The 25,044-nt window shown below is 39.5% G+C and overlaps 1 protein-coding gene across 1 annotated transcript in view; it reads left to right on the forward strand.

The window, feature by feature from the left end:
- The window catches only part of LOC150080289 (N-chimaerin-like), a 147,344-nt gene that overhangs the window by 55,214 nt on the left and 67,086 nt on the right, over positions 1-25,044 (forward strand). The window contains exon 5 of the mRNA XM_090380679.1: positions 18,803-18,883. Within this exon, the coding sequence (XP_090236805.1) occupies positions 18,803-18,883 (81 nt within the window). The remainder of the gene's footprint in view (positions 1-18,802; positions 18,884-25,044) is intronic.

Genomic DNA, 25,044 nt, shown 5'->3' on the forward strand with positions numbered 1-25,044 from the left:
GTAGGGCAGATTTGCGATCTGTACAGAGCGAACAGCTGTTTGAAAGAAAACTAATGTTGAGCTTGAAGGAGAAAACCCAGTTTTTTTAGATGCAGAGGAAGCAATATTTGTGATGTTCTTATGCCAAAAGAAAGAGATTAGAAGTCAGAGTAATCCCTAACAGAGATATATGATCTTGTCTAGAAATCTAAGTGTCATCGAAGATAAGCATATTAGCAGAACAATCCTTTTTGTGAGATATAAGACAGGAATGAGTTTTAGAAGGAATGAAATCAACTGAGTTATCTTTGCTCTGCTAGCGATCAGCATTTAAGGAACTGGTAGTGGATATTCGAGAAGTTGAGGCTGTTTGAGCAGGGAAGGTTTCTCAAACTGGATGGTGGAATTCAATGTGCTATCATCAGCCAAATTATGAATAGCATTTCCGGTCAGTTAAAGAAGGTTGTTAACATGCAAGAGAAAAAGTGGGAGAAAGAACTGAACCTTGGAGAACACCAGCATTAGTGGAGAGTTAGAAGACAGTGAGCCATTACCATTGCCTGCGGTGAGCAGTCAGAGAGAAAACTGGATATCCAATTACAAAAAATGGTTGGCAAACCATAAGATGGAAGCTTATTTAGACAACCTTTATGCCAAACATAATCAAAAGCCTTTGAACTGTCAAGAGCAACTGCTTGAGTTTCACAAACTTTTCCGTTGAATTTGTCCATAGATAAGTAACATAAGCCAGAATATCACAAGTGGATCAACACTGATGGAATCCATAATGATGATCATTGATCAGATATGATCTGATCTTATGGCTAATAATAATAACTAGACAGTTATTATTATTAGCCATATAGTGGAAGGAAGCATGAGATGTATGCTGCACCAGCCAAAAAAAAATTTCTGATTTACCCAGAGTAAAAGAGAGAGAGAGAGAGAGAGAGAAAGAAAGAAAGAAAAACAACAGTCAGAAGTAAAAGGAAATCACCAAGAAAGAGAAGAATGATGATATTCAGCTCAGGACCCTGGAGCTGAATATCATCATTCAAGCCCATACTCAGCAGATATGAACCCCTGGCCGCATTATAGCCTCAGTTGCTGATGCGCCAATAAAACACAATATGAACCCCTGGAGTTGACGGTAGTAGTAGTAGTAGAGGCATGTGCTGCAAGAAAGCAAGCTTATGTTAACATCAGCTAAAAAAAAAAAAAAAAAAAAAATTCACACAATCATTTCCACTAAACGTTTGTACAGTTCCTCTTTGAATTTATTTAAGCTATCAACTTCCGCAACTACAGGTGGAAGATTTGTTCCAGCAGTCAACTACCCGCTAGCTAAAGGCCAATTTCCTCACATCTATTCTACAACTGTCTTTCCTCAATTTGAATTTATGCCTCCTCAGGTTTGTAATCTGAGCAAGAGTAAGAATCCCATTAGAAGTGGGCCTGTTCAACCCATTGAAGGCCTTATACACCTCAATCACATCACCTCATAGGTGCCTAGTCTCAAGATGCTATAATTTGCAGAACTTAAGGCTTTTCTTGGTGAGGCCACTTTTATTCCCCCCACCAATCTTGTTGCCCTTCTCTGGACTAACTCATGCAACTCTGCATCCTTCCTAAATTGAGGCATCCAGACCTGTACGCAGTATTCAAGACGTGGCTTGACCATTACCTTATACAAAGGGATAATCACCTCCTTTTCCCTATTAGCAAAATTTCTGTATATCCTTGACAACACCCCTGACCTGCTCTGGCAGCTTGTCTGCACTGCTCAGAAAATTTCGTATCTGACTGCACAATTACTCCCAGGTCTTTTTCATTTTCTACCACCCTAAGTTTAGTACCACACAGTTGGTACACTTTTCTTTGCCACGAGTCTCATTAGTTCATCTAACATCCATTTAGGCCTAAACCTCGAACAGTCTTTCCTAATCGGTATGAAAAGCCTACTAGCTTCCACAATTACTTTCTTGAATGCTTCCCATTTAGAATTTGCTACTAGTAACATCATCAGTTGGTCCTGCTGTCCATGACCACTGTGGTGCCTCCGTAGCCAGGTGGGAAGGAGCAGCAGTGTGTAGCACACGCTTCTTGATTAGACCGGGGTTCGAGCCCTATCACCACCAAATACGGAGGATGCGGAAAGGTCAGGGAATGACCACCGCATATCCTGGAGCAATATGGCCTTAGTTGCTAATGCTCCTAAAAAAAAAAAAACAAATAAATAACAATAACATGACCACTGTAGTCACCTGTAGGGAAACAAAACCCTTCCCTTTACCCCTGAGGTAGTAATATCTTTTAAGTAACTCCCACATCTGTACATTGTGATCACTGCCACCCAGTGGTTCCTTTGTCTGCAAATTCTTAGTGCACACAGTTGGTACCTTTTTCTAGGGTTACTTCTACCCATATGCAGTACTTTGCATTTGTCAATGTTAAACTTCAGTTGCCACTTCTCAGCCCACCTGCCCAAATTTTCTAGACCCTCTTGCAGTAGCACACTGCCATTACTGTCATTTACAACCCTGCCAACCTTTATATCATCTGCGAACTTCGATGTTAAGTCTGATATACCTTCATCAATATCATTATTAATATACAAAACAACAGTGGGCCTAACACAATACCTTGGGGGACTCCACTAATAATATCAGTCCACATAGAGCAGCATCCATTGATTACCATTTTGTCTTCTCCCACTCAACCACCCTTTTATCCATTGTAGCAACTTAATACCATACTGCTCCAATTTGTACAATAGTCTTCTATTCGGAACCTTGTCTAGTCTTCCATTCGGAACCTTGTCTAGTCTTCTATTCGGAACCTTGTCATAAGCTTTCCTGAAATCCAAGAATATGATATCAAAATTATTTTTTACATCCAATTCCTTTGTAACCACATCATAGTAACCAATCAAATTTGTCAGACAAGACTTTCCCTTAACAAACCCATGCTGCGTTTGAATTATTACTGGTCTTGTCTATATGATCCTGCAATGCATCTTTTACCAGAGACTCCATTATTTTTCCTGAAACAAAAGTTAAACTAACTGGTCTGTAATTACTCGTGTCACCCTTAGTTCCCCCTTTGTGAATTGAGGATACATTTGCACATCTCCAGTCTGTGAGGGACTTCCCCTGAGTCCAAGGATGCTCTCATAATTATGGCTAAGGGTTTGCTTACTTCCTTTGCCTCCTCCTTTAATATAACTGGATAGATCTCACCCACCTCAGGTGCCTTTCTTATGTTTAACTTCAACAATTTCTCCTTCGCTTTGATCTCATTTATTACAAAATCATCATTAAGCACCCTGTTACAGTTTAATAAACATCTGGCATTTCCCTCCCTTCATAACTCCTCGTGTGAATGTAAATGCAAAATACTCATTCCAATTATCGGCTATCTAAGCAGAATCATCAACAGTCGGACCATTGATATCAAGTGACCAATATGATTCACCCCATTCCTTCTAAAGTTTATATAACTAAATTAGTCCTTGTTGTTTTTTATAGCATCCTTTGCCAGAGATTTCTTGTAACCTGACTTTGCTTGCCTAACTTATTTTGTGACTTCATTACAGATTATTTTATATCTGTTATATGCTTCTGTGTTGCCTGATAACTTTTATGCTTCCATGCATTTTTCTTCTTTTCCACGAGTCTCATTAGTTCATCTAACATCTATTTAGACCTAAACTTTGAACAGTCTTTCTTAATCGGTATGAAAAGCCTTGTAGCTTCCACGATTACTTCCATGAATGCTTCCCATTTAGAATTTGCTACTGGTAACATCATCAGTTGGTCCCACTGCACAATTTAGAAACTGTCCAAGACCACTGTAGTTACCTTTAGGGAAACAAAAAACCCTTCCCTTTACCCCTGATGGTAGTAATATCTTTTAAGTAAATCCTGCATCGGTACACTGTGATCACTGCCACCCAGTGGTTCCTTTGTCTGCAGATTCTTAGTGCATGAATAATCAATGCCGATAACCAGATCAAGAGTATTACTCTCTCTCTCATTGTCTCTCTAATGTGTTGCTGTAGAAAACAATCCAATAAATCCACAAAAGTCTTGCTAGTGTGCAAGTGACCAACCACAAGTTCCAGTCAATATCTGGGAAATTAAAATCCTGAATTATTAGACAATCTGATTTACTGGCCAACTCAATTTCTCTGTACAGCTATTTGTTGTTACTCATCAGAGTCATATGACATGTAACACACTCCTACTCTCATTTTTTTCTTTCCCAATGCTTACATCATACCAAACTGACTCAACATTGCATTGACCATCTATGTCAACTGGATGTACTTCCTTAGATTTTGTGTTTCTTATCTAACAGAATAACTCTTCCTCCCTTCCTATCCTTTCTGTACATATTGTATTGTACTCCCCAATTTCCAATTCTGCAATACTTATATCAGTGTGACATCAAGTCTCTGATATCCCAACAATATCTGCCTTTGATGTTTTGATCAGCACTTCAAATTCATCAAATTTATTTACTATACTCCTAGCATTGGTGTACATGCAAGTATACATGCCGACCGGGCTAGCCGGGTGGGTAAAGTACCTGCCTAGCAACCCAAAGGTTGTGGGTTCGAATCCCGCCTCAGGCTTGGATCAAAGTACTGCAAAAACCTTGGGAGGTGCATTATGGCCACAGAAGCCGATGTGCCAACAACTACCAAAAAAAAAAAAAAAGCAAGTATACATGCACCAATTCTTAGGTACCCTAACACAGCCCATATATTTATTTGTTCCGTGATGACTCCCACCAGTCCCTGAAAACACCAACACCCTGCCCTCCAATCTAATAGAAGCAGTGCAAAAATCACTTGCACTTCTGCCTGTGACTACTAGTAGTACTCTTAATATTTTAGTCTGTGAATCCCACTCCAAGCTAGCTGTTTTCCAGCCCACCTAACATTGCTTTGATAGCATCAGCAAATATTCTTGCAGCTCTTCTATTTAAGTGTATCCCATCCCTGTAGAAGCAGTCTCTCCTGTTAACAAGCACAAACAATCGTGTCTGGGCAGAATTGCAGACACTTTAAATTTCAACCCTAACTCATGACTTTTTTTCAGCATTGACCTGTACTTGCTTAGTAAATCTGCAGAACTCCTACACTTAATGTCATTAGTGCCAACGTGTACAATGATATCACCTTTTGTGCCCTTAAAAGATGATATCCTCTACAACGTCATCAACTGTTGACCCTGGCAGACATACCATGGTCCTGTTCCACCTATCCTTTTTGCACAATATATTTCCTGTTTCCCTGACAATAGAGTCATCAACAACAACTAGTTTCTCTGGGAGCAGCACATTCTGCCTTGGGGATTGCCACTGTGTTGTCTGGTGTTCAAGTGCAAGCTCTGGCATTGATGTGGGCAGCTGAGAGCTTGATGGGCCCTCTGTTAGCATTAGAATTAATAGAGGCATACAATGCAAAAAAGCAAACTTATGCAGCATCAGCCAAAAAAAAAAAAAAAAAACACTCCCACTTCACCCCTCCATTCGTTGCAAATACCTGTCCAGCTCAGCCTTAAATTTATTTAGGATATCAACTTCCACAACAAAAGATGGAAATGTGTTCCACCAATCAACTACCTGCTGACTAAAGGCAAACTTCTGCACATCTATCCTACAACTGTCTTTCCTCAATTTGGATTTATGCCCTCTCAGGTGATTATTCTGAGCAAAAGGAAGAATCCCATTAGCATTGAGCATGCTGAAACCATTCAAGGCTTTCTACACCTCAGTCAGATCACCTCGCAGGTGCCTAGTCTCCAGACACTGTAATCTGCAAAACTTGAGCCTTTATTCGTAAGAGCAACCCTTCATTCCATTCACTAATCTTGTTACCCTTCTCTGTACTCATTCCAACAGCTCTATATCCTTCTTAAAATGAGGCCTCCTGTATACAATACTCAAGGTGTGGCCTGACCATTGCCTTATACAAGGGGATAATCACCTCCTTATCCCTGCTAGAAAAATTCCTGTATATCATTGACAAGACACCATGAGCTACTCTTGCAAACTGTCTGCGCTGCTCAGAAAACTTCATATTTGCCTGCACAATTACCCCAGGTCCTTTTCATTTTCCACCACTGTCAGTGTAGTACCACAGATTATACGTTACTCTGGGGTTACTGCTTCCCATATATAGTACTTGAAATTGTCAATATTAAACTTCATTTGCCACTTCTCAGTCCATCTGCTTAACCTTTCTAGTTCCTGTTGCAGCAGTGTACTGTCATTAGTGTCCTTAACAACCCTGCCAACCTTCGTATCATCTGCAAACTTGGACATTAAGCCTGATATACCATCATCAATATCATTTATAAGTACAGAATATAACAATGGACCCAACACTGAACCCTGAGGGACTCCACTAATAACATTATCCACGAAGAGCAGTGTCTGTTGATTACCACTCTTATCTTCTCCCACTCAACCATCCCTTTATCCATAGCAGCAAATTGCCTCTTATGCCACACTGCTCCAATTTGTGCAGCATTCTTCCATGTGCAACAGTATCAAAAGCCTTTCTAAGATCCAAATATATGATATCAAAGTTATTCCCTGCAGCCAGCTCCTTTGTTCACCACATCAAAGTATCCAATGAAATTGGCCAGACATGACTTCTCCTTAACAGAACCATGCTGTGTCTGAGCTATAACTGAAGTCTTGTCTAGATGAGCCTGCAGTGCTTCTTTAATCAGTCCTTCCATGAATTTCCCCGGAACAGAAGTTAAACTAACAGGTCTATAGTTACTTGTGTCGCCCTTTGATCCTCCTTTGTGAATTGAGGTCACATTTGCACATCTCCAGTCCATGGTGCCTCCCCTGAGTCCAGGGAAGCTCTCATAATTATGGCTAAGGGTTTGCTTACTTCCTTTGCCACCTCCTTTAATATAACTAGATAGACACTGTCACCAAGTTGTGATCTGAAGTGCCTAGTGGATTACTCACCTTGACCGGGTACTTAGAAGGGTTATTTGTTAGAAAAATATCAAGCTTATTCTGGTAGATAAATGAACAATCTGTGTGAGTTTATTAGTAATTGCAAAAGCCTTGGCTTCTTGACCAGCTGGGTCCATATGTCTGGAACACGGTAGTCAGCCAGAGTTGTGAATATTAAAATCATCATGGAAAATTAACTCACTGCTAGGAAAGTTGGACTGGAGAAAGTCAAGTTTCAAAGAGTGGAAGTCAAAATAGTTTCAAACGATAAGTGCAGTAGGGGAATGATAGATGCAGCAGATGAATTTGACAGAATGTTGTAGAGAAATTTTAAGCCAGAAAAGATTGAAAAGAGGAGATTCCAAATTACTAAGTCTGACAAGGAATATCAGAGCAGACATATGCACAAGTGTCACCTTTGAAAAGAAAAGAATTATACATTAAATTATTAGGACAACTGAGATCAGCAGTGGTTGAATCAGCTGATAATTGGGCCTCTGTTTGAAAAAGTATGCGGGGTTTTGGCAGACTGTAAGTGGAAATGGAAATCATTGAGATTGGACCTGAGACAACGTATATTTGTGAAATGAACGAGGAAATGTTTGGGAGTGCACATGATTGGCACTAATGATATATACAAAAGCTATATATTAGCATTAGCATTAGTAGAGGCATACAATGCAAGGAAGCAAGCTTATGCAGCATCAGCCAAAAAAAAAAAAAAAAACTCCCCCCATTTCACCCTTTCATTTGTTCCAAATGGCTGTCCTGCTTAGCCTTAAATTTATTTAGGCTATCAACTTCCACAACAAATATTTAGGCTATCAACTTCCACAACAAAAGATGGAAGTCTGTTCCACCAATCAACTACCTGCTGGCTAAATGCAAATTTCCGCACATCTATTCTACAACTGTTTTTCCTCAATTTGAATCTGTGCCCCCTCAGGTTCTTAATCTGAGCAAGAGGAAGAATCCAATCAGCATTCAGCTTGTTCAAGCCATTCAAGGCCTTATACACCTCAGTCAGATCACCTTACAGGTGCCTACTCTCCAGACGCTGCAATTTGCAGAACTTAAGCCTTTCTTGGTAAGAGCACCCCTTTGTTCCTTTTACCAATCTTGTTACCCTTCTTTGTACAGTCAGTCCTCGTATAACACGTGTTTATACTACACGAATTCGCTTATGCACGATTCGCCTTTGTGTTTACAAGAAACGGCAGTCGAACGCGGAATCACCCCAACTGAATGCAACGTAGGAATGAAGAGAAGATTCTGAAAATATATATGGTATTTGTTTTTATATCAATGAAGGGGAAACACATTTCACCATAATAACGTAAAAACCCACACAATTCCAGCTAACGGTATTATCACAAATGCAATTAGATCGAGTTTACTACCAGTTTATAACAGATTCCACTAGCAGAAACGCAACTGGAAATTGTTTTTATTGTTTTATGGTAGTAACCCTCAGAAATGTGAGCTAGTGAGGTGTTAATAGTGTCTCTGCCCTTACAGTGTTGTTTATTCAGTTGCTACATGTGTGCAGCTTTGTTTATGTGTATCAAGTGTGCCTCCTCATTTTGTAATTGTGCTTTATTTCCTAAAAATGAGTAAAATTCCTAAAAGGTGTGAACAGGAAGCGTCCTGGTGAAGACACCACAGATTCAGAGAGAAAAAGAAAAGCAATATCGATACACAGAGGCGGACTGGGTCAAAAATTTTTACCTGGGAAAATTTGTAGCGGCCTCATATTAGCATTTATGGCCAAAATCACACTGGCCTCCGGCCCATCAGGGTTTCCCCCGTAAGGCTTATGGCCTTACCGGGAAATATAAAACGCTTTGAGCGAAATGAAAGACCATGTGATATTGCACGTGCTGCAGGCTTAAATGAGGAAACAACGAGAATTAGAAAGAATGCAGAGAAAATAAAAACAACTTTCATAGCAGGAACAACTCAAAGTGGAATTAAAATCTATTGGATCAAGTCACAAAGATGGAACGGCTGTCATCTGTTTGGATAGAAAATCAAGCAAGGAACAAATTTGCTTGTGATAGAAGCAAAAGCATTAGCAATATTTTATTACGTATCAGTCGTAATAAAATACGTAACTATTTTATTACGATTATTTATTGTGTTTGGTAATGTTTTGGTTACAAATGTGTGTTCAATCTTGGATGGTCGGCACATAACCCTATTTTTCCCATAGGGCCTGTTGTTTATATTCCATGATTTTGCATTGCACGAGGGTTTCTAGGAACACAACTATCGTGCTATACAAGGACTGACTGTACTCGTTCTAGCAACTCTACATCCTAAAATGAGGCCTCCAGATCTGCACACAGTACTCTAGGTGTGGCCTGACCATTGCCTTGTATAATGGGATAATCACCTCCCTGTCCCTGCTAGCAAAATTCCTACATATCATTGACAAGACTCCATGACCTGCCCTGGCAGCCCATCTGCACTGCTTAGCGAACTTCATATTTGACTGCACAATTACCCCCAGGTATTTTTCACTTTCCACTTCCCTGTAGTACCACACAGTTGGTACGTTTCTCTTCGGTTACTGCTACCCATATGCAGTACTTTGCATTTGTCAATGTTAAACTTCAGTTGCCACTTCTCAGCCCATTTGCCCAACTTATCTAGATCCATTTGGAGTAGCATACTGTCTTTACTGTCGTTAACAACCCTGCCAACCTTTGTATCATCTGCAAACTTGGACATTAAAATTGATATACCTTCATCAATATCATTGAAAAATATACAAAACAACAATGGGCCAAACACCAAACCCTGGGGAACTCCACTAATAACATTTGTCCACGAAGGGCAGTGTCCATTGATTACCACTCTCTGTTGTCTCCCACTCTACCATACTTTTATCCATTGTAGCAACTTACCCTTAATGACATATCTCTCCAATTTGTACAGCGGCGCCTCCGTAGCCAGGTGGGAAGGAGCAGCAGTGCATAGCACACGCTTCTTGATTAGACCGGGGTTCGAGCCCATCACCACCCAATACGGAGGATGCGGAAAGGTCAGGGAATGACCACCGCATATTCCCGGAGCAATATGGCCTTAGTTGCTAATGCTCCTAAAAATCAAATAACAAACAAACAAACAACAATTTGTATAGCAGTCTTCCATGTGCAACAGTATCAAAAGCTTTTCTGAAATCCAAGTACAGCATTACCCCACATAGCACTGATAATTGGTATTGAAACTATTCCGTGTTATGTGAAACCGTGCTGATTGAGGTATAATTATAATGGGTTTTAATTGAATGCATACCAGAGAAACAGTCTATAAACAAATTATAATAAATCTATAAACAATTTGCACTTGATAGCCAATTAAAAGATTTGAAATAAAAAATATTGCAAAAATTTTTTAATGAAAAGAGAGACAAGAAAAAAGTTTTAAAAAGGCGGTTGTTTATTTAGGTATTTCAATAATGAAGTCTGGTGAAGTCGTCTCTTCTTTTTCTTGGCATTCGCGTCTTTGTAGCATCGAATTCCATCTTGTAAAATTTGCTGTATCTTGATGCTATGTTCAACATTCGGATCTCCATTCATAATCACCTCGCAGATCTCCATTCATAATCACCTCGCAGGCCATGTCAACTCTCCGAAAAACTTTCTCCAATCTTCTGTTTTGGTGCCACTTCAGAATTCTTTTCCTCTTCTTCATATGCAGTTTGCTCATCAATTTCAAGGACAGTTGCACCATCTAAGTCACTTGCAGGCGAGTCACTGCAGTCACATACATTGACAGTGTCCAACGTTTCGAATCCAGTCTTTTCCGATCTTCACAATGTCTTCAGCAGTTGTCTGAACTTGCGATTCAAAACCAGTGAAATCATTTACCAAATGGGGAAAACATGCTGCCAAAAGAATGCATGTTGTTTGGCAGTGATTTCTATTCAAGATGCAGATATATTTTTGATCGTATTTAAAGGGGTAAAAAAAAAAGTGAAATGAAAAGTTTAAAAAGCTGTCACATCTTCTCGAAAACAAGATGAAATTAAGAATACTGAACACTGTCGCATGTTGCAGCTGACTGCCTGAGGGGAGCTATTGTCACATGTGCATATGAGACAGTAGAGTTTGCACCGCAGCATATATGTACCGTACCTAGGCTACGACAACGCAGCACATATATATATATATATATAGAGTACGTGTCTAGGCTATTGAATGAGTTTTAATATTTACAGTAACTTTTTTGACTTAAACTTAATTGAAAACCATGTTATAGTGAAACCCGTGCTGTTAGAAGCAGTGCTAAGCGAGGTATTGCTGTATATGATATCAAAATTATTTTTACCATTCAGTTCCTTTGTGACCATATAGTATCCAATCAAATTGGTCAGACAAGACCTCCGTTTAACAAACCCGTGCTGTGTCTTAACTATTACTGCAGTCTTGTCTAGATGATCCTGCAATGCTTCTTTAACCAGTGATTCCATTATTTTCCCCAGAACACAAGTTAAACTAACAGGGCTATAGTTACTTGTGTATATATATATATAAACACAAGTAACTATAGCCCTGTGCTGCCACTTTATTAGGTACACCTGCCTAGTAGCGTGTTGTGCCTTGTTTAGCCTTCAAAACAGCCTGAATTCGTCTAGGCATGGATTGAACAAGATGCCAAAAACATTGTGCAGGAATGGAGTACCATGCAGACATGAGTGTGTCGTGCAGTTCCTTGAAATTCGACATAGGTGTATGCCTGCAGCGAACAGCCCTTTCCAGCTCATCGCAAAGATGTTCAATGGGATTGAGATCCTGGGACTGAGCGGGCCACTGCAGCAAAATGTTCCTGGAACCATTCCATAGTGATTCGTGCTTTGTGCACTGGCACATTATCCTGCTGGAAGTAACCATCTGACTGAGGATTAACTGCCAACATGAACAGATGCACTTGGTCAGCAATGATGTCTAGGTACAATGTGGCATTGAGACGTGAATCTGTGGGTATCAATGGACCCAACGTATGCCAAGAAAACATTCTCCACACCATAACACTGCCCCACCACCTTGCACAGTAGTCGTCAGACATGATGGGTCCATGGATTCATGTTGTTTTCTCCAAATTCTGAGCCTTCCATCAACATGATGCACCAGGAACTTCAACTCGTCAAACCAAGCAACTGTTTTTCAATTCTCGATAGTCCAGTGCTGGTGTTGCCGTGCCCACAGGAGCTGTGCTCTCTTGTTCTTCATTGATAACAAAGGTACGTGATGTGGCCATCGGCTGTTGTAGCCCATTCGCGACAAAGTGCGACTAGTGGTCCGTTGCGATATTTAGTTCTTCACACCAATGTTGTATTCTGACGTGATGTGCAACATTGTGGCCCGTCTGTTTGCTTGCACAATTTTAGCCATCCCCCTCTGACCTCTCTCATCACAAGTGATTCTCTTGCACAGGAGTGCCGTTGAGAGGATGTTTTCTGTTCGTTGCACCATTCTCGATACACCCTTGAAATGTTGTGTGTGAAAAGTTCAGGAGAACTGCCGTTTCAGAGATGCTTTGTTCAGCACGTCTTGCCATGCCACGTTCAAAGTCCGTTAGATCACTCCTTTTCCCCATTCTTGCTACGGTTTGTACGCTTAACTGATAGGTTGTTCCGCTGCATTTATATCCACAACTGGTCATCTGACTTACAACATTGTGGGACGAACCATTTGTGTGCACAGCAGGGGTGTACCTAATAAAGTGGCAGCACAATGTATATATATATATATATATATTCTTGCATTTTTGCTTCTTGAAGTTTGCAATTGCAAAATTTGTTATATTGCTATTAAAATATATTATTTCTGGTGAATATTTCCTTTTTTGTTCAGTATAGCTTTGATATTTTATATGTGCTCATTTTAATCAACTTCATTAAGTTTTTAACAATCATGCTGCCTAAGTGGATTAAATATTAATTCAGTTAGGCCACTTTGGTGTTAATATGTATAACATTACTCTTGAAAACCCTCTGTGGTCAGGAATATAATACATGCAGAAGGATAGGTGGAATAGGACCATGGTATGTCTTCCAGGGGAAGAAGTAGATGCTATTATAGACTAGTTAGCTTTTAAGGGCACAAAAGATGACATTCTTGTACACATATTGGCACTAATGATATTAAGAGTAGGAGATCTGAGGACATTCTTAACAAATACAAGATAATCTTGCGTAAAAGTTGCGAGTTAGAATTGAATTTGAAAGTATTTACAATTCTGCTCAGGCACAATAGGAGGTAATACACGTTCAGAGGAGCCTTGTCAATCAATTCAGCCCTGGAGAGATTGTGCATGGCTCATGGGGTAAGCTTTTCCTCACCATGGTCTGTGCTTGTTAACAGGGGAGACTGTTTTTACATGGATGGGATATGCTTAAATAGAAGTGGTTCAAGAATATTTGCCAATGCTAATGAAGCAGTGATAGATGGGTTGGTAAACTGCTAGTTTGGGGGATGCACAGACTAATAGATTAATTAGAGCCGCAGGTAGAGGTGAAAGTGCTTCTTGCACTGCTTCTATTGGAAGTGATATGCTTTTGCTGTTAAACTGATCATCTATGCTGTTTTTTAACTCAGCAACATAAGACTTCCTGTAGGTTTGTGTGCGTGCTTGGATTCCTGCTTGATTTTTGCATGTAATTAGTTGGCGTCTGTGGGTCAGGCTGTACTGGCTGCCACAGACTTGACGCTGGTGAGAGTGACCAGCTATTTATTTCATTCACCACATATCAAATCGTTTTGACTGGGGCTGGGTTTCGCCTGATGTGATTTTGAGTGCTGAATGCACTCCTATCAATTGAATTCTTGTACAGTGTATATTTTTCGAGTTATTAACATGTTGTGCTCCCCCCCCCCCATGTCCAGAGACTTTACATGGAAGAGGTACATCTTTTAAACTGTGCATTCCAGCCCAAATATAACTGACACTGAAACTAAACCCCTCCACCAAAAACTATTCAGGCAATAGGACTTCTTTTTTCCCCTCTACCACTTGGTTGACTTTCTCCCACTGTACCTCCCGCAAACAGTTGAGCCCAGTTCTTTGCCCTGTTACTTAAAGACTTATGGACACGTATGAACCATCATTCTATTGCTTCTGAGCAGCCCTAGTGACCTGTTCTAGTTTATGCTTGCTTATCTGAATATTTCTATTAATCTGAATTTTTAGTATTTCCTTTGAAAATGACAAATGCATCTGATTCTGACATCAGATGTATGGATCGAGACTGTTCTGATGCTTTCAGCTGCTGTAAAGGTGGTATGCGGCCCACAACTCATGCAAGAGAGGCAAATAGAGGAAAGAAACAAAGACCACTAATTATGTTGGGAACAGAGGCCCTCCTTTAAAGAGATACTCGAGGAACCTGAAAAAGAGGGTTCAAGTGCCTTGGAACCCAAAGACTCCCTCAGCTAAGAAGATATTAGCATTAGCATTAGTAGAGGCATATGATGCAAGAAAGCAAGTTTATGCAGCATCAGCCAAAAAAAAAAAAACCTCTCATTTCACCCCTCCATTTGTTCCAAATGCCTGTCCAGCTCAGCCTTAAATTTATTTAGGCTATCAACTTCGACAACAAAAGATGGAAGTCTGTTCCACCAATCAACTACCCATTGGCTAAAGGCAAATTTCCGCACATCTATTCTACAATTGTCTTGACTCAATTTGAATTTGTGGTCCTCAGGTTCTTAGTCTGAGCAAGAGGAAGAATCCCATCAGCATTCAGCTTGCTCAACCCATTCAAGACCTTATACACCTCAATCAGATCACCTTGCATATGCCTACTCTCCAGGCACTGCAATTTGCAAAACTTATGCCTTTTTTGGTAAGAGCACCCCTTTGTTCCCATCACCAGTCTTGTTGCCCTTCTTTGTACTCGTTCTAGCAACTCTGCATCCTTCCTAAAATGAGGCCTCCAGACCTGTACAAGGTGTGGCCTGACCATTGCCTTGTACAACGGGATAATCACCTACCTGTCCCTGCTGGCAACATTAATATATATCATTGACAAGACTCCGTGACCTGATCTGACAGCCCATCTGCACTGCCCAGCGAACTTTTAAGTATATGATGAGAGCATTGTTGATCAATTCGGCCCTGGAGAGATTGTGCAATTTTTCTCAGAATTTTTCTCAGCCTTGTCTGTGCTTGTTAACAGGAGAGACTGCTTCTACAGGGATGGGATACACTTAAATAGAAAGGGTGCATGAATATTTGCTGGTGCTATCAAGGCAGAGTTAGGTGGGTCGGAAAACTGCTAGCTTGGGGGAATACACGGACTAATAGATTTAACAGTAGCCGCTGGCAGAGGTAAAAGTGATTCTTGCACTACTTCTATTGAAATGCAATTGAGCAGCAGCCTGGAAAGCAAGGCAATGGGAATTTCCAGGACTGCTGGGAGTCATAGTGGAACAAATAAATACATGGGCTGTGTTAGGGTAACTAAGAGTAGAAACAGGTGCATGTATACTTGCATGTACACCAATGCTAGGAGTATAGTTAATAAATTCGATGAGCTTGAAGTGCTAGTCAAGACATCAAAGGCAGATATTGTTGGGATATCAGAGACATGGTGTCACACAGTCATAAGCAGTGCAAAACTGGAATTTGGGGAGAACAATTTGTACAGAAAGGATAGACAGGAAGTGAGGAGGAGTTATGCTGTTAGTTAAGAAACACATAAAATCTAAGGAAGTGCATCCAATTGATGTTGGTGGGCAATGCAATGTTGAGTCAATGGAAAGGAAAAATGAGAGTACGTGTGTGTTATAGGCCTAATGAATCTGATGAGTATAATGAGCAATTGTGCAGAGAAATAGTATCTTATAATGGGTGATTTTAATTTCCCTGATATTAACTGGAATTTCTGCTTTGGTCACTCACACACTAGCAAGGCTTTTGTGGATTTATTGGATGATTGTTTTCTACAGCAGCATGTTCGGGAGGCAATTAGAGGGAGTAATACTCTTGATCTGATTATCCATAATGATTGTTCATGCATCAAGAATCTGCAGATAAAGGAACCACTAGGTGGCAGTGATCACAATGTGCTGAAGTAGGATTTATTCAAAGAGGTAACTACCATCAAGGGTAAAAGGAAGGGTTTTTGTTTTCGTTAAGATGACTATGGTGGTTTTTTTATTTATTTATTTTTTTATTTGGTTTTTAGGAGCATTAGCAACTAAGGCCATATTGCTCCGGGATATGCGGTGGTCATTCCCTGACCTTTCCTTAGCCATAATTATGAGAGCTTCCCTGGACTCAGGGAAGGTACCATGGACTGGAGATGTGAAAATGTGACCCCAATCCACAAAGGAGGATCAAAGGGAGACACAGGTAATTACAGACCTGTTAGTTTAACTTCTGTTCCAGGGAAATTAATGGAGGCACTGGTTAAAGAAGCATTGCAGTATCATCTAGACAAGACTTCAGTTATAGCTCAGACACAGCATGGGTTTGTTAAAGAGAAGTCTTGTCTAATTGATTTGATTGGATACTATGATGTAGTCACAAAGGAACTGGATGCAAAAAAGTAACTTTGATATATATTTGGATCTTAGAAAAGCCTTTGGTACTGTTGCACATGGTAGACTGCTTTGTGGCATGGCATTGGACGCATGTTGCTATGGATAAAGGGATGGTTGAGTGGGAGAAGACAGAATGGTAATCAGTGGACACTGCTCTTCGTGGACTAATGTTGTTAGTGGAGTCCCTCAGGGTTCAGTATTGGGTCCATTGTTGTTTTCTGTATTTATAAATGATATTGATGATGGTATATCAGGCTTAATGTCCAAGTTTGCAGACAATGCGAAGGTTGGCAGGGTTGTTAATGACAATAATGACTGTACACTGCTGGAACAGGATCTAGAAAAGTTGAGCAGATGGGCTGAGATGCGGCAAATGTAAAGTACTACATATGGAAGCAGTAATCCCATATTATCGTATCAACTCTGTGGTGCCACACTGACAGTGGTAGAGAATGAAAAGGACCTGGGGGTAATTGTGCAGGCAGATATGAAGTTTTCTGAGCAGTGCAGACAGTCTGCAAGAGTAGCTCATGGTGTTTTGTCAATGATATACAGGAATTTTTCTAGCAGGGATAAGGAGGTGATTATCCCCTTGTATAAGGCAATTGTCAGACCTCACTTTGAGTACTGTATACAGGTCTGGAGGCCTCATTTTAGGAAGGCTGTAGAGTTGTTGGAACGAGTACAGAGAAGGACAACAAGATTAGTGAATGGAACAAAGGGTTGCTCTTACGAAGAAAGGCTTAAGTTTTGAAATTAGAAAACTTCAAAAGGAAGTTAGGTGATCTGATTGAGGTGTATAAAGCCTTGAATGGTTTGGGCATGCTCAATGCTGATGGGATTCTTCCTCTTGCTCAGAATAATCGCCTGAGAGGGCATAAATTCAAATTGAGGAAAGGCGGTTGTAGGATAGATGTGTGGAAGTTTGCCTTTAGCCAGCGGGTGGTTGATTGCCGGAACAAACTTCCATCTGTTGTTGTAGAAGTTGATAGCTTAAATAGATTCAAGGCAGAACTTGATAAACATTTGGAGCGAGTGGATGGGTGAAATAAGGGTTTTTTTTTTTTTGGCTGATGCTATATAAGCTTGCTTTCTTGCATCATGTACCTTTGCTAATGTTAATACTTAATATATTACATTCTCAGTGGCAACAATCATGGACAGGTCACAAGCAAACTATACAGTTTAAGCCTGTAATCCAATCATGTCAATGTATTCTGTGCAAGAATCGTTGACAGGAAGCTGTTCTAGCTCGCCTCCACATAGGACATATTTGTCTTACATGTTCTTTCTTGCTGAGGGCTGATGACTGTCCTGTGTATGAGAGCTGTGACTTCTTTTTAACAATTCAACATATATATTAACTGAATGCCCATTCTATGAACGTCATCTGTCTTTTACCACTTTTAATCGTCTGACTGAACCCTATAGACTCAGTCAGATACTTGCTACCTGTGGCCATACATTGGCTGTTTTTAACTATTTAAAATTGATAAATTTGTTTAGTTTTATTTAAAATATACTGTGTTATTCCATATATACTTTTAATAATTATATATTTATACTTTTCTGATGATTTTACTTTTTACATTTTCACATAGTGACCAATTTCTTGGGTCACTGTAATATATTATAGCTTTTTGTTTTTTACCGTTTTTATTCATTTACCGTTTTTATTAATTTACCGTCGTTGCTGCGTTATAACCTGTGTTGCTGATTAACCAATAAACTCCAAACTAAACAAATTTTCACAAAATTCTAGTAGCTTTTTTTATCATGATTGTTTACTTGTCTCTCCAAAATTTCCTGAAATATTGTATGAATGTAATTTTCATTTCCTACTTTGTTTAAATCTTCAACACCATTACTAATACTCTTTCTTTATTAGCTTCTACTACTACTTCTACTACTCTTTCCAAACATTGAAAAACCTTTTTTTTTTTCTTTTTCTTTTCACCCAACTTTTTTAAAAACTCCATTAAAATAACCACTAAATATAGAATAAATAAGTTTATAACTGTTGTTTAGTAGTTCTTTTGCAGTTATTTTCTTCATTTTCTTATGTTTTGTAAAGTTTTTACAATATAAATAGGATTGCAACATGTCTTATATTTTTACACTTGTGAAGAGTACAACTAACAACACTTCATGTACCAATGTCATCATTTATAATTTATACATTTTACAGAAGTATTTTAATTATTTAATATATTGTTAAGATCTTATATACTAGTCTAGTTGTATAACTGATATTAAACTTAATTCTTGTGTATTTAATTCAGGATGATTGTTCGTTGCATGAGAAAGTTTTGGATGAGGATGGTATTGATGTAAAACAGTTTGAAAAACCCCACATATTTAAAGTAAGTAATACTATCAGCACTAGAACAAATTTTTTTTTTTTTTAAATTATTTTGTTGTTTTTGTTATATAGTAGAAACCTCATAAATCTTGCAATATTATGACTGATGACTGCTGAATTTTTGAAGCCTTATATTTTATAACTACAAAAAAAAAGGAAAAGAGTAATCTAGAATGGTCTTCTTGTGCCGTGGAAATAGGACTGTTATAGATAATGCAGCTACTGTGGCTGATGAGCCAAATAGATATTTTGCATCAGTTTTCAGTCACTTATCTAATGTCATTTATCCTACTAGAACACTGTAGAATAAGTGATATTGTTATTACTGAGGAGAGCCCAACAGAAAAACTACTGAGCTTGAACGTGTATAAGACCTATGGTACTTTGACTTTGTGATCAACTCTAATTGCAAAAACCATTAGGGTTGATTGTGAGGTCATCATTAAACTTCAGGGTAATCCTTGGGTTGGAAAAGTGCCAATGACTTGTTAATCCAAAAAGGGGAATTAAGATAAGTAACATGGAGGTTAGGTTATCTGTGATCAAGGATGCATTATAGGATTGTCTTGAGAGGTGTAATATCCTAAATGGATCACTGTTTAGCTTTGTAAATGAAAAATCTTGTTCAACATCCAGGTGAACTAGTATAAAATGGTCACAGTGGATGCAAGAAACAATTTTTACATCATATACTAGATTTCAGAATTTAATCCAGTTCTGCATAGGAGGTTGCTCTACAAACTGGAGCATATTAGAGTTATGGGCATTATCCTAAGGTGAACTGAGGAATGGTTATTCCACAGGGGTTTATTATAAGTGTTTAATGTTCAGAGGTCATTGGAATTTTAAGTGGGATTCTTGAAGATTCAGTCCTGGGAGCCATTCTTTGTTTCTGATTTTCTTGAATGACACCAGTGAGGGAATAAAGGGTATGATGTTGAAATTTGCAGATGATATGAAGGTCAAGAAGTGATTAATGATAAAAATGATTGTGCTTCTCCAGCATAATTTGTATATTATGCTGGAGAAGCACAATTTGTATTTATATTGTTATTAATAACAAATGTTATTTATAACAATATAAATTATATTGTTATTTTCTACATTTAGAAAATAACAATCCAAAAATAACTTATTCACTAAGAGGCGAAGGCAGATTACCAAAAATCCTTGGCAAGGGATGCAAAGAAAAACAGCAAAGAGTTCTTTACTTATGTAAACCTCTAGAAGGAAAGGGATGAATCAGATTGGTCCACTTGATATTGATGGGTCAAGTGTTGATGATCCTGCTCAGGTAGCTAACAAACTAAATGAATATTTTGCATCGACATTCACACATGAGGAGTTATTCAGCGAGGGGAATGCCAGAGGTGTATTCAACTCTAGCAGTAAGCTACAGAATCTTGAAATAACTGGGAGTAAAGTGGAGGAGAAACTGTTGAAGATAAACACAAGAAAGGCACCCGGGGTGGATGGGATCTATCCAGTTATATTAAAGGAGGCAGCAAAGGAAGTAAGCAAACCCTTAGCCATAATTATGAGAGCTTCCTTGGACTCAGGGGAGGTACCCATAGACTGGAAATGTGCAAATGTGACCCCAATTCACAAAGGAGGATCAAAGGCTGACACAAGTAATTATAGACCTGTGAGCTTAACTTCTGTTCCAGGAAAATTAATGGAGGCACTGGTTAAAGAAGCACTGCAGGATCATTTAGACAAGACTTCAGTTATAGCTCAGACACAGCATGGTTTTGTTAAGGGGAAGTCTTGCCTGACCAACTTGATTGGATACTGTGATGCAGTCACAAAAGAACTGGATGCAGGGAATAACTTTGATATTATATACTTGGATCTTAGAAAGGCTTTTGATACTGTTGCACATGGAAGACTGCTACACAAATTGGAGCAGTGTGACATTGGAGGCAAATTGCTGCTATGGATAAAGGGGTGGTTGAGGGGGAGAAGACAGAGAGTGGTAATCAATGGACACTGCTCATCGTGGACTAATGTTATTAGTGGAGTCCCTCAGGGCTCAGTGTTGGGTCCATTATTGTTTTCTGTATTTATAAATGATATTGATGATGGTATATCGGGATTAATGTCCAAGTTTGCAGACGATACAAAGGTTGGCAGGGTTGTCAAGGACACTACTGACACTATGCTGCTGCAACAGGATCTGGAAAGGTTGAGCAGATGGGCTGAGAGGTGGCAAATGAAGTTTAACATTGACAAATGTAAAGTACTACACATGGGAAACAGCAACCCCAGAGCAACGTATCAACTCTGTGGTACAACACTGACAGTGGTAGAGAATGAAAGGGACTTGGGGGTGGTTGTGCAGGCAGATATGAAGTTCTCTGAGCAGTGCAGACGGGCTGCAAGAGTAGCTCATGGAGTATTGTCAATGATATACAGGAATTTTTCCAGCAGGGATAAGGAGGTGATTATTCCATTGTATAAGGTGATGGTCAGGCCACACCTAGAGTACTGTATACAGGTCTGGAGGCCTCATTTCAAGAAGGATGTAGAGCTGCTGGAACGAGTACAGAGAAGGGCAACAAGATTAGTGAATGGAACAAAGGGGTGCTCTTACGAAGAAAGGCTTAATTTTTGCAAATTACAGTGTCTGGAGACTAGGCACCAGCGAGGTGATCTGATAGAGGTGTATAAAGCCTTGAATGGTTTAAGCATGCTCAATGCTGATGGGATTCTTCCTCTAGCTCAGAATAATCACCTGAGAGGGCATAAATTCAAATTAAGGAAAGACAGATGTAGGATAGACGTGCGGAAATTTGCCTTTAGCCAGCGGGTGGTTGGTTGGGGGAACAGACTTCCATCCCTTGTGGTGGAGGTTGATAGCCTAAATAAGTTTAAGGCTCAGCTGGACAGGTATTTTGAACGAACAGAGGGGTGAAGTGGAAGTGGTTTTTTTTTTTTTTTTTGGCTGATGCTGCATAAGCTTGCTTTCTTGCATCAAATGCCTCTACTAATGCTAAAATGCTAAAAATAAATTTTCAGGGTGAGTGATTGGGGAATGGGTAGAGAAGAATGGCATAAGTAAGGAGAGGAACTTGAATGTTATGATACTATTAGAAATTAAGGTTACCATGAAGTGTAAATGAGTGGCAAGGAAGGATGTTTATAGCTTTGTTGTATAAACCGCTGGTGAGCTGCATTTGGAATTTGCTTGTATTTTCAGGTCTAGAAGCCACTTTCTAAGAAAGACAGTACAGCTTCTTGAAAGGGTCCAAAGCTACAGGTTGTTATAGAATTTTTTTCCCCTTTTCTTTTCTTTCTTTTTTTTCTCTACTGCTACAGCATAAGCTTTATTCCCGAAAATTCAGTCCTGGTGGCCATCCTTTGTTTCCAGTTTTCTTGAATGGTACCAATGAGGGAATAAAGGGTCTGGCCTTTTCTAATACTAAATACTGTATTGAACTGCTGGTAGTAAAGCGAAATATTATCAGCTATAGAAAGAGTATGCAGAATTCCAGTGGAACACTGAAGCAACATTGCCATCGTCAATTATAGTATATTGTTTACTACAGGAGGGAAAAAATGGCCATAGTAGTAACTTCAATAACACGGGAAGCTTTATTTCAAAACTTCTTCCCAAACAGCATGTTTGATGATGTAAAACTCATGCTGAGATATGCAAGGTTCAGGTGTCACCCCCTTTCTGGAGTGTGGTTTCGTCTGGTTAGGACAAGATCCAAGCCCTTGGCAACTAGTGGTTTTTCTTACACCTGGCTGCTACAGCTATGGATTGTGTCATGATTTGTAATTGAGTGATACTTAGTGTTACGCAATCTCGTATAACTCTTTTCTTATTTCTACTGGTTTCCTTGGGGTGTATTAGAATATTGGCAGTGAGAACGAGACATGTAATAACAATAACAAGGTTTATTAAAGAAAACATATATACAGTAGAATAGAATATAATAGAATAGAATAGAATCTTTAATTGCAGCAATGATAGGCATACAATTAGTCCCATCACGGCATGGTGGTGCCAGGGGTTAACAAAACATATTTACAAAAGAGATACACATGAGAAAAAAGATAAATCAGATTATTAACAAAGCACAGTTTTACATTTTCAGTTCGACGAGGATACCCTTCCTGTATTTTTTATTATTGACCACTTCTTGGAGGTCCCCGTCGATGGCTTGCAGTGAGGGCAGCATTTGCTTTGGCAGGAATCTGTCGGTTAGTACTAGCCGGTTACGGTTTGCTAGCAGCTGTGCTGAAGACCGGAGATAAGGGGGAGGAATGCGCCAAGAGCAGTGATCCCAGAAGTTCGGCTCTATAATTTTACCGGTGGCCATCTTGATGGTGAACAGCAGCCTTCTTTCTCCGATGTAGGACCGGAGCCTGCGTAGGTGAAGAGCTTCTGCTAACTGCGTTGATCTGAGAGCTGGGGGAAGGTGGAGTTTGCTGTTGGCCCATTTTAGAAGCCAGAATTCGGCAGAGAATATTCTTTTAATGTTGGATTCGGCGGCCGATGCCCATATCTCTGAAGCATACAGTATTGTCGGGTAAAGGATTGATACGATGTATCTTTTTACCAGTTGTGGGTCGGTGATGTGGAGCAGCTGTTGTTTGGCGACCCAGCGTAGTGAATTCAGCCTCGACTGTATGAGGTTTATGTGATCGTTGAAAGATAGTTTGGAGTCGAAGACGACACTCAGATCTTTGTGTGTTTGAACACTTGGAACTGAGGAGCCGTTAAGCACAGGCTCCAACGTTGTTGGGCTGTCCTTTAGAGAATAAGTTATTTGTGCCGATTTTAGGGGGTTGATTTGGAGGTTGAAGGTATTGAGGTAGTCAGCCATGTCCTGCAGTTTGCTAGTGATTTGCTGAGTGATTTCGGCTGCCGAGTTGCCAGTACACTTGCATTCTCTCTCTCTCTCTGGTTATTAATGTGATATAGTAGAACATATGTTGCTTCCTAGTTAAAGCTCATAATAATAGTACTAATTTAATTAGGGTTATAATACTATATAATCAAGTATCTTCATAGTATTCTGAAACTGTTCATTCATTGACTTTGTTAATTTACCAAATTACCATAAGCTGAATAAACTGATATTCATAACACACTTGTATTCAACAGATTTTGAGTAAAAGAGAAACATTAGACAAACATACTTTAGGTTACTTGTCAGCTTTTATCATATATTCTCATTATAATAAAAATTATTAACAACTGTCCATTTGTAATTATTCTTACTCTTATTAATTCCTTGTTTTAACATTTCGTTTACTGGAAAGATCTTCCATGTATTTTTAGACAATTAGAATTATTTCATGCATTATTGGGCTTTACACAGATTTAAGTTCATTATAGGAAGGAAGCATTGGGTTTACTCTATTCTTGCAATCTCAATCATTTTCATTTGCAAAAAAGAAATGGTTCACTTACCAGATTCAGTTGTTTTCCACCAGAGCAGGTTATGAGGCTTGCTTCCCTCAGTGGCATACCAGGGCATTGTCTCTAGACCTCAGGATAGCTTCTCAATCTCTCTTTCTCTGTTGCTACCTCCAGCTACCGCGACCCACTGGAACAAACCGCGAACTCTTCCTCCCTACACATTGCAAAAGTGCTACTCCGCCACTTCTCCTCTTGGTGGAGCCCCTTCAAACCCTTATATACTCTGGCTACCTCATTCTATGTCACAGAGTCACAAAAAATGCACATCTGCTCTCAAACACTAGCATTTTTGGTAATCGTCCCATGAAAACATTGTGGCATCCCGTCTCCACTGGAGCAATAAAACCCCTTTAAACACCTTTTGTAGGAATGAGAACCCAAGGACTCTTCTTTCCTTCCACTCACGTTGTTGTCCATTTCGAATCATTGCTTCCTGTGATTCTCGGAGCTACTGTGGCTTCGGCTTACTCCCCCCCCTCCATAGGTTGCAGAGAGGCACACAACAGTGAGTTAGAGCGAGAAGTTTCACCATTCCTGCATACCTATGCTTTCTCCCTGGAAAATAAGTTTCTCTTCTCTTATTAAACACAGAGTTTCAAATGAGTATTTTGTAATTTATCCTAATACTCCAAAATACTGTATTAGCCATTTAATAGTTAATTAGTCTGCCTGATTATCTAGAGATGTGAAAGTTCTCGGCCTAACACAGGAAGGTTCTTGAATTAAGC

The sequence above is a fragment of the Mastigoproctus giganteus genome, chromosome 9 (genome assembly GCF_048544385.1).
Source record: "Mastigoproctus giganteus isolate SK-2022 chromosome 9, ASM4854438v1, whole genome shotgun sequence".
Lineage (NCBI taxonomy): Eukaryota > Metazoa > Arthropoda > Arachnida > Uropygi > Thelyphonidae > Mastigoproctus > Mastigoproctus giganteus.